This window comes from Pocillopora verrucosa, chromosome 8, assembly GCF_036669915.1.
Source record: "Pocillopora verrucosa isolate sample1 chromosome 8, ASM3666991v2, whole genome shotgun sequence".
Taxonomy (NCBI): Eukaryota; Metazoa; Cnidaria; class Anthozoa; order Scleractinia; family Pocilloporidae; genus Pocillopora; species Pocillopora verrucosa.
This window is the reverse complement of record NC_089319.1, coordinates 12558380-12568794: the sequence shown is the minus strand read 5'-3', so window position 1 is coordinate 12568794 and position 10415 is coordinate 12558380. Positions and strand designations below refer to the sequence as shown.

Below are 10415 nucleotides of genomic sequence, written 5' to 3'. Positions count from 1 at the left end.
TTTGTTGTATTGTGAACCACTAATTACCTGGAGAGTAACTGAGTTGATAAAGGATTATGTTAAGTGGGAAGACAGTATTGAAAGGAAAAAACGCAGTTTTCAAATCCTAAAAGGTTTCTCTCAAAAACTAACAGAACTACCTATAAAGGTCTTTTATAAGTGAATATAGTAATTGAAATAAAATATTCTGATGGATGTGGTATTTTGGCTGAGTTGACTGAATTTGTGAGGAAGCTGAATCTGTGATTTACCACATTGGTTTACATCTGCAGTAGCATTCTTATCAACCTTCAATAAAATTTCCCCTAAAAGAAGCTTGGAAAATTTGACTTCAGATGATTTGAGGTCATTGAAGCTATGTTTCTATGCATCATGACTGCCTAACTGCTGGAAAAATTACCACCTCCCATTAGGGATATATTCAGTGTCTAAAAAGCATCCTTTGGCACATGTATATTTATTGAATTTTGGACCAAAAACCATAATTGAAATTTGAAGTTTTTCCGATAGGAGCTCGCAAAGAAGTACATATTGCTCACACAAAATGCTTTCAAGTTGGAATCCAATGTTTTATAAACAGTTACAAATGTAAAAACGACGATAAAAATGCCTTTGTTCATTCATTAATCTTCTCTAAGTTTGGACCATAACACGTGATGACAATTCTATCGTTAAATTTTCCCTACATTGTGATTTTGAAGATATCTCTTCCTTGCCCATTTTTTGATGTATGGAGACCATGACTATGCATGAGTTTATTAGTATATTAATAGAATCACCCTCATAAAATTGTGAAGATCCTCATCACTATTAAAAGCTGATGTAATGCTTGCCAATCAAGCGAAATATTTTCAACTATAAGGGATTATTTGAAATGTGCAGTAGTACATCATCATAGAATAATGTACTTTTGTTCTATGCCATTATCCAGTTTTTGTTCGACTGTGTACAGTTTGTTCTGACCAGTTTCCAAAATTGGACTTTTCTTAAGTTTGCTCTTGGCTTTGTAATTGACAGGAGAATCTTGATTAAAGTAATAAAATATACAGCGCATCACAATGCTTGTGTGATCAGACTGTTGTTAGGATACTATGATATTTGCACAATAACCAACAACCAATTCCTCAAGTGTCTGTGAGTGCATGGAAAAACGGGGGCATTGGTCATGGCGGCAGAGGCAAAGTAGGTGTCAAGCTGAAAAATAATTTTCAGTGTAAAAAATCGTTAAAAAAGGCCAAACTTATACACTTTGTTCTCCTAAAGGATTAATCCAGCTAAATACGCCAAAAAAAATTCCTCAAACCAGAGTTTTGTGAAAAGACGAGTGTGGCAATTTGTACCGTATTTGATGATCGGCCCTGTTAACAATAGGCCTTTGAGGCCTGAAGCGATTTTCGCTCAGAAAAGACTTATTTTGAAAAATTTTCAAAAACCAAGGTGGTCTCCATTACTTTGAGACTCAGACAGATTCATAGGCAAAGTTTGAAAGAAGTTGATTGTTCGAACAGTAATGCAACGCACCACTTTTAGAGATACTGCTTCTTTTAAAATTCGTATTAATCATCTATCGCGATCGCCTCGTTAAAACCACTAAGAACAACTAAGTAAGTCGCCATCGCGAGGTACAAACTTCAGGCTAAGTTTCGAGCATTATTTTTCCTGGAGTCTTAATTTAGTTTGGTTGCATTTTAGAGTGGTTTTGAGGAAGAGAGGGGTGTGCGTGTACGGTTGCTATCGTTATGATGTCAGTTAAAAGCATATCTTTTTCTCTTAATTTATTTGTTTTAATAAGTTTCCATGTTCCCCTACGATTGATTTTGCAGTTTTTTTGATCAAACATTGTTGCAGAAGACATCTTTAACTTTCCTGCGTGCAGCCCACGCGTATTGTCTAAAACGTCAGAGCACACTCGCACTTACCATAACTCGCACTCGAGAGTTAATCAAGTCGCGATGGCGACGATATGTCTGTTATGGCCACTACTGTGATTCTCCTGTACAGTTGACACTCAACATGAGCACTGGATTAGTTATTGTTAACTGTGTTACCGGTTGTATATCCTTTAGCGCATGTAGAAAGCAGAGGTTCCAGTGGTAAGGATTTGAAACAGGCCTTAGATTGTTCGTCTGTTATTTAGAGGAGTAACTGAGAGTTGAAATTCTATGGGCTGTGTTTGACCGGATATGCGAGATTCATAGAAGAGTGAACGTTCATTTACACGTTTATGATAAAGGAAAAAAAAGGTAGAAAAAAGGCAACTTTCTACTACTGTCCAATCTCTACAGAAAATGTCTCAGTGTTGCACGAAGATCTGGTGTGTGTAAGGCTCCAAAACATAAAACGGAATCGGAAATATATACCGTTACTAAGTTTCTATTGAAAAGATACGTTGTTTAATTAACAAATAGAGAAGCCTTGACTGTGCTCTGTTCTGTTATAAAGCACGCAGGAAGCGGCTAGAGCACGAAAGAAGTGTAGGGAGAAACACGAGACGTAGTCGAGTGTTTCTTCCCACTTCTTGAGTTGTTCGCAGATTAAGGAATGAGTTCAAAAACGTAGGGAAGGGGGGTTGGAGGATTTAACGGGAGAACACGTGGATTTCTGGGGGAACAGAAGGGATATCGGTGGTCGCTAATAGAGTACAAAGGGGCGACTATTGTTGATTGACTGAAAACGATGGGGGGATCAGTAGAATGCTACAGAGTCGTAGTGGGGGGAGGGGGAGGGGATCAAATAAATTTTATTGTGACGCAATCAAAATCTTCGCTTGCTTTCCACACACAGAAACGAAGTCATTATACCTCTTCTAAATTGACGGTTTAGTTGTGCTCTGGTTGATAATACCTTGTTCTATTTTTAGCATGAAAATATTGACAAACACTACGGCCACTTTACCGTTAACAGAGTTTTAACAGAGTTTTTTGAAAAGACGACCATAGCAGTTTGTGTCATATTTGATGATCGGTACTGTTCAAATTGGGCCTTTGAGGGCTGAGGCGATTTTTGCTCGGAAAAATTTATTTTGAAAAATTTTGAAAAATCAAGGTGGTCGATTGTTCGAACAGCAATGCACCGGACCACTTTTAGAGAGACTGCTTCTTTTATAATTCGTATTCAATCATCTATTGCGATCGCCTCGTTAAAACCACTAAGAACAACTAAGTAAGTCGCCATCGCGAAGTAGTAACTTCAGGGTTAGCTTCGAGCATTATTTTTCCTGGAGTCTTCATTTAGTTTGGTTGTGTTTTAGGGTGGTTTTGAGGAAGAGAGGGGTATGTGCGTAGGGTTGCTATCGTTATGATGTCAGTTAAAAGCAAATCTTTTTCTCTTAATTTATTTGTTTTAATAAGCTTCGATGTTCCCCTTTTACAGCAAATACGATTAATTTTGAAGTTTTTTTAAATAAAAATTGTTGCAGAAGACATCTTTAACTTTCTTGCGTGCGGCCCACGCATATTGTCTCAAACGTCAGAGCACACTTGCACTTACCATAACTCGCGTTCGAGAGTTAATCAGGTCGCGATGGCGATGATATGTCTGTTCTGGCCACTGCCGTGAGTCTCCTAAACAGTTGACACTCAACACGAGCACTGGGTTACTTATTATTGACTGTGGTACCAGTTGTATAACCTTTAGCTCATGTAGAAACAGAGGTCCCAGTGGTAAGGATTTGAGACAGGCTATAGACTGTTCGTCTGTTTTTCAGAGGAGTAACTGAAAGTTGAAATTTTATGGGGTATGTTTGACCGGATATGCGAGATTCATAGAAGGGTGAACGTTGATTTACTCGTTTAAGATAAAGAAAAAAAAGGTAGAAAAGAAAAGGCAACTTTCTACTACTGTCCAATTTCTACAAAAACTGTCTCAGTGTTGCACAAGGATCCTCCAAAAAATAAAACGGAATCGGAAATATATTCTGTTACTAAGTTTCTATTGGAAAGATACATTGTTTACTAACAACTATCATTGACTTTGTGCTCAGATTAAGGAATGAGTACAAGCTTGGTTTCCAGTGTTTGACACCTTGTGACATTAAAACACGAAAGAAATACGATATCATTCACGCAGTGGTTTATAAAATAAGATTAGATTAGATTAATTTCATACATTCTCAAAAACGAAGGGGGAGGGGAGTTGGAGGACTTGGGGGGATCACGTGGATTTCTGGGGGAACAGAGGGGATATCGGTGGTCGCTAACAGAATATAAAGGGGCGACTATCGTTAATTGACTGCAAACGATGGGGGGATCAGTAGAATGCTACAGAGCCGTGAGGGGGGGGGGAGGGAGGGATCAAGTAAATTTTATTGTGACTCAATCAAAGTCTTTGGTTGCCTTCCATAGACAGAAAAGTCGTCATTATACCTCTTCCAAATCGGCGGTTTAGTTGTGCTCTGGTTGATAATACCGTGTTCTATTTTTGCCATGAAAATGTTGGCAAGCGTTACGGCCACTCAGGTAAGCACGTTTTCTGAGAAACAGCGAGGAGTCCCCGTATGATAACAAGAACAACTGCGCGCAAAGCACACTGGTCGAACGTGATCCTTGGACGGCCTACCAAGTAAATGGAGCTTTTCGCATGTATTATGAAAGTTTTCTATACAACTTTTTCCCTGGCTTGGCTTATCATTTATGACGCTTTTTGTTTCAGTTGTTGAACAAAACAAGTATTATTGAGAACAGATCAGCGATGGTTAAATTTCTATAATATCAATCGTAATGGTGTTGATAGGTTTTTATCGTGTTGTCTAACTCATGGAAAAAAGAAATTCAAAACGTACAGCTCTGAGACCGTGGACGCTGTTGAATACGAAGAGGGATAACAGTGTTACTACATTGACGTACAGTCTTTCGTATGCGAGTTAGAACAACGGGTGGTTCTGTGCCAATGCTTCTTCTCGTGGGAACGAGATTTCGGCAAAAAAGACATCTGAGAATTCCCCTGAATTCATAGTTGAATCTTTGGTTTAAACCAAGAAGCAAACAAGGGTTTATGGCACTATTGGCGTGTGCTAGAAAATATAAAACGGAATTCAGGCGTTCAACTTTGAGCAAAGCCTCATAAGTGTTAGTAAAATAGAAAATGAGTAAATGCTGGATGTGAGCTGGCAACCAACACAGCGCAAACGTCACCACCACGATGATGATCATGCGCAATACCTTGCGCCTGGACAGTTCATTTTGATGTCTCTGATGGGCTGTCGGCTCCCCTGGGATCTGGCGTGAACAAACATGTCGACCAATGAGAACATGAACCCATGCGATGAAAACAAGAGGAACCAAATACAGTATCAAGAACATGGTCATGAAATAGGCTCTGGTGATAGAAACCTGGACACTTATGTTAGAGGAAAAGAAATTCCAAACCGTTCTGCACTCCCAATGAAAGCCGTCAGCACTCTTTACAACGTCAAAGACCAAGAGATACAGCAGGAAAAACAGGGAAGACGAGATCCATATCGTAGCGGTGACCAGTTTTGTGTTTCGAATGAAACGCATATCTCGAAGTGGATGAAGAATGGCGAAGTAACGATCCACTGTCATGAAGACAAGTGTTACGATGCTGACAGCGAATGACAAGTTCCCTAGGAGACTAAAAAGCTTGCACGTGACTTTTCCCACCGCCCCTGGGATCCATGCCAGGCCAGTGTAAAGATATTTCACCTACAAAGACAGGGAGGTACTACTCAAGATAGGTTTTTCAATGACGACACGACCTAATAGCGTGGGAAATAAAAAATGCGTTATACTGCTAAGAGTGAGTGAGAGCTTTTCGCATAACGAAACTAAACAATGAATTAACCCATAACAATTGGAAAATTGTCACTCACCTGAAACGGCATAATGAAGAGAGAAACAAGTAGATCTCCAACTGCCATATTTACAATTAAGAAATTGAATTTAGTCCTCATCTGTTTTCGAGAAACCACAATGTAAATGATACAGATGTTACCAAAGAAGCCGAAGACGAAGATAGCCACATATGCTACAGTTATCCATACAGTAGCGCTCACAGGAAAGTAACTGTTGACAACTGATGAATTCAAGTTTGCCACATCTGAGGAGAGAAAGGAGAAATAAATCGTTTTTGATTTGAGATTTCTATTATTTTTCTGACAGATAATGTGGTGAGAAGCTAACTTAACCTAACCAAGCCTAAATAACGACGTTGCTCAATAAAAGAGGAAAGCAAAAATTTTTATAGATTTCTCCCCAGTTTGTCCCCCCCCCCCTTCCTTTTGCCTAATTGTAGGAGAAAACATCTCATTCGATGTTATCGAGTTCCTTGATTCCTTGACAACAGTGCTTGAGGGCAGAGAGGTATTTGTGATTCCTTATGTTACTGCCGTTATGCGTGATGTCACGCACTCATTAGCTAGATCCCGAGAGGCGCTGCGAGTTAAAAAATACATGTGCTCGATCGAAGTGGAGAATCGTTTCAACGCCCGTTTAACGTCATCGTTTATATTATAAGGACACAAACGTAAGTTTTTTTTGGTTTCGTTTCTTGTTTGTCTAGCCTTTTTCCGTATTTATAGTTGTAAATTTCCTTTGTTTCCTTTAGTTTTCGAAACCGTACAACGTTCGTTCAAGATTGTAAAGTCCATTTCATAATTACAAGTACGCGTGTTCAAGTTTGTGTTGTCGTACCGTTTTATGCGTGCACATTTCGTTTCGAAAAGTTTAACCCTCATCGCATACTGGTTTATTGGAACTTATCCTACGTTTATTTGCAATGTTGGGCGAACTGTTCGCCACTCATCGCTAATTTGAAGCGACTACCGAAGGATTAATTAGTGCCTAGTCCACCATGAACGATGAACCTGTCGCTGAGGGCGCTGGGCCTGGGTTTCCTCCGAACGAAAGCTGTCCCGATACTCGTGTAAGGAAATTAACTGAAAAGGGTCAAGAAGAGAAATTAAGGCGACTGAAAAACGATCAAACTGCCAAAACGACTGCTGTGACAAAGCAAAGGAATGCTCTCACAAACTTAATGGAAGATGAGAACAATCTTCATTTAGTGAAATCAGAGGTTATTGTATTGAACACATTATTCAAGGAGTATCAAGAAGCACGTGACCTTTATTATTGCCAGTTGACCTCCGAACAGGATCAAGACAGGGAACTTGATCGCTATGAAAGTAAGGAGAAGTCATTTTTGGAATTTAGGAAACAGGTTATGGAATGGATGAATGTAGCAGAACGTCGCTTAACAGAAGAACTTGATCTGCTCTCAGAAGTAAAATCGGCTTCATCCAAATCGTCCCGTGTTAGCACCCGTTCGAAGAAGTCTTCAGCCAGCTCAACGCCATCTGCACGAGCAAAGGAGAAACTTAAGCTAGCGGAATTACAAGCTGAAAAACAAATGCTAGAACGCAAACAAGCTCTACGAGCAGCAGATGAAGCCTTGAAACTGGAAACTGAAATAGCGAAAGCCCAGGCCAGAGAAAGGGTTTATGCCGATTTGGAAAATGATGGTAACCTAGAAAATAAGGATGGTATTGTTCCCTGTCTCCAGCAAAGTGAACCTAAATTCATGGCTTCAACACCTGCCGCTCATCTCAACCCTGCTGCCCCAGAGTTTCACTCAAACAGTCTAGCCGGCGAGATATCGCCTCCGGCTAACAACGGGACCACTGATATACCACAAGGAATTATCGCTGCAGCTGATGATCCCTATCGATTGGAACCCCATGAAAGGTCTTTCAAAGAAGTGATGGCCATGCAGCGACAGCAAAATGAGCAAATGATTGCAACCCATCGGCAACTGGCTGCAGCAATGACTCTGCCTCAACCTGAAGTGCACAAGTTTAAAGGAGACCCCATCGAATATGGAACCTTTATCATGGCATTCAAGGCAAGGATAGAGTCCAGAACATTCAGGGCGGCAGATTGCTTATACTACCTGGAACAACATCTTGAAAGGGAACCACGAGAACTTATTGGAGGCTGTCTGCATATGGACCCTTCTGAAGGATATAAGGAGGCGAGGAGGTTACTGGAGAAGGAATATGGGGATCCCTTTAAAGTTTCAATGGCCTATGTGAACAAAGCTCTCGGATGGTCCCCAGTTCGGCCAGATGACGCATCAGGACTAAAGCGTTTATCGCTTTTCTTGATTAAGTGTAAAAATGCTATGATGAGCGTGTCTCATATGAATGAGTTAAATCATCCTACGAACCTGCAGACCATTGCAAAAAAGCTTCCCTCGCATCTCCAGTCAAGATGGCGTGATCGTGCTGCGAAATTGAAAGAGAACGGAAGGATAGCGAGCTTTAAGGATCTCGCTGATTTTGTGGTGTCAGCAGCCGAATCAGCGAACGACCCTGTATTTGGCGTGCAGGCTTTAAGTAGTACCCAGGAAAGGCGCAGAGATAACAGTGGGAGAGATGGCAAGAAGAAGCCCTCGTCAGCAACTAAAACAAGCAACAGTTTTGCCACTGGTATCACCATTCCCGGCATAGAGGCTGTAAACCATGCGAACCGAAACAATGCTGGTGGCAAGGAAAAGTTGTGCCCCTTCTGCAGCAAGAACCATGACCTGGATGATTGTGCGGAATTCCTCAAAAGGACCATGGATGAAAGGAAGACATTTCTTTACGAAAGAAAATTATGCTTTGCCTGTTACGAATCTGATCATGTATCCAAAGGTTGTGTAAAGAGACGCACCTGCAAGAAGTGCAAGAAACGGCACCCAACAGCATTGCACATTGATGGTTTCACAATGAATAGAGAGAGCGTCAGTAACAAACCCCAAGCGACGGAAGTTCAATCTATAGCGGTTAGCAATAGGCGCATTGATGTCTCTAAACCTGTACAGGACGCACCAAGTTGCAAGGAGTCCGTAGTGCTACATGCCATACTCCCAGTTAAAGTTAAACAGAAGGGCTGTAACAATTCAGTTGTCACGTACGCGTTTTACGATAATGGTAGTGGCGGCTGTTTTGCAACCGAAAATATCAGGAGACAGTTAGGAATAGACGGTGTCAAGGTTATGCTACAACTCACCACCATGCATGGACAGAGTCAAGTGGAAAGCATCATTCTGGACGATCTTATCGTTACGAGCCTAGATGATGAGAATCCCATTGAGTTGCCTCGCTCATACACAAGAGATGAAATCCCAGCAGAACATCACCAAATTCCCACGCCCAGTCTCATAAATCAGTGGTCACACCTTTCCGAGGTTGCGAAGAAAATCCCTGAGCTTGAGCCTCGCCTGGAGATTGGACTACTCATTGGCAGCAATTGCCCGCCTGCCTTAGAACCATTAGAAGTTGTACCTTGTCGAAGCGATGGCCCATTTGCCCTCCGTCTCCGCCATGGTTGGACAGTCTGTGGACCTCTCCATATCCGAACTGATCATGACAAGGACAAAATAATCGCGAACCGAATTACAGTGAGAGAAGTGGAAACGCCGAAGGAAATCATTGCTCCAACGTCATTGCTCAGAATGTTGCAGATGGACTTCAACGATCACACCGTAAGCAAAGCACCGGACGAGCGTGGGCCTTCTCAAGAAGACAGAAAGTTTTTAACTATGGTTGAAAGGGAGACGAAAGTTGTCGACGGCCACTACCAAGTTCCTCTTCCATTGCGACATAGCGATATTATCATGCCCAATCAAAAGAGCAAACTGGCAGAAGAAAAAGATGTTGAGAGATTCTAAATACCGCTCTGATTACGTTTCCTTCGTAAACGATGTCATCGCCAAAGGGTATGCACAAAGAGTTCCAAATGAGTTGCTGATACCGAACCCAGGCAAGGTGTGGTATCTACCCCATCATGGGGTGTATCACCCGAAAAAACCAGAAAAAATACGCGTCGTATTTGACTGTAGTTCAAAGTTTCAGGGCGTGTCGCTCAATGACTGTCTGATGCAAGGTCCAGATATGACAAACTCCCTAGTAGGCGTGCTAACCAGATTTCGTGAAGACCCCGTAGCCTTCATGGGAGATGTGGAATCCATGTTCCACCAGGTTACAGTTCCTCCTGAACAGTATGATTACCTCCGTTTCTTATGGTGGCCAGATGGCAATCTAGAAGCCGAGCTACAAGAGTATCGGATGGTTGTACATTTATTTGGAGCGGCCTCGTCGCCAAGTGTCGCTAACTTTGCCCTTAAGCGAACCGCAAGGGATAACGAAGATAAGTACGGTACCTTGGTTGCTGACACGCTGCGAAATAACTTTTATGTGGACGATTGTCTACGTTCCGTAAGCTCGGAAGGTAAAGCAGTCGAGCTGATTGAAGGTCTTCGGTAATCCTGTAAGAAAGGTGGATTCCGCCTCACCAAATTCACTTCCAATAGTCGTGCAGTTTTAGAGTCTATACCAGAGGATGAGCGATCGAAAGAAGTCAGATCAATAACTCTTGACTGTGACGACCTCCCTATCGAGCGTGCCTTAGGGATAC

General features: G+C 41.6%; 2 protein-coding genes across 2 annotated transcripts; one reads left to right on the top strand and one right to left on the bottom strand.

The window, feature by feature from the left end:
- Positions 1–4340: 4340 nt before the first annotated feature.
- LOC136282989 (tachykinin-like peptides receptor 99D) lies at positions 4341–6694 on the bottom strand. Its single transcript, XM_066171152.1, has 3 exons — positions 6619–6694; positions 5831–6057; positions 4341–5663 (listed from the first exon to the last, which is right to left on the bottom strand). Exons 1-3 carry the CDS (start codon positions 6692–6694, stop codon positions 4770–4772), a joined length of 1197 nt encoding a protein of 398 aa, XP_066027249.1. The 3' UTR covers positions 4341–4769.
- A 3198-nt stretch (positions 6695–9892) lies between these two features.
- Positions 9893–10264, top strand: LOC136282988 (uncharacterized). Its single transcript, XM_066171151.1, has one exon. The coding sequence runs from the start codon at positions 9893–9895 to the stop codon at positions 10262–10264; it is 372 nt and encodes a 123-aa protein (XP_066027248.1).
- The last annotated feature ends 151 nt before the right edge of the window (positions 10265–10415 follow it).

What these genes read in the sequence shown, in the direction of transcription:
- LOC136282988 (XM_066171151.1), top strand. Translation starts at nt 9,893, where the DNA reads ATGACAAACTCCCTAGTAGGCGTGCTAACCAGATTTCGTGAAGACCCC.
- LOC136282989 (XM_066171152.1), bottom strand. Translation starts at nt 6,694, where the DNA reads ATGAGGGTTAAACTTTTCGAAACGAAATGTGCACGCATAAAACGGTAC. An exon ending in AAACTTGAACACGCGTACTT is followed by an intron (nt 6,058 to 6,618) that starts GTAATTATGAAA and finishes TTCTCTCCTCAG; the next exon opens with ATGTGGCAAACTTGAATTCA. An exon ending in TCTTCATTATGCCGTTTCAG is followed by an intron (nt 5,664 to 5,830) that starts GTGAGTGACAAT and finishes CTGTCTTTGTAG; the next exon opens with GTGAAATATCTTTACACTGG.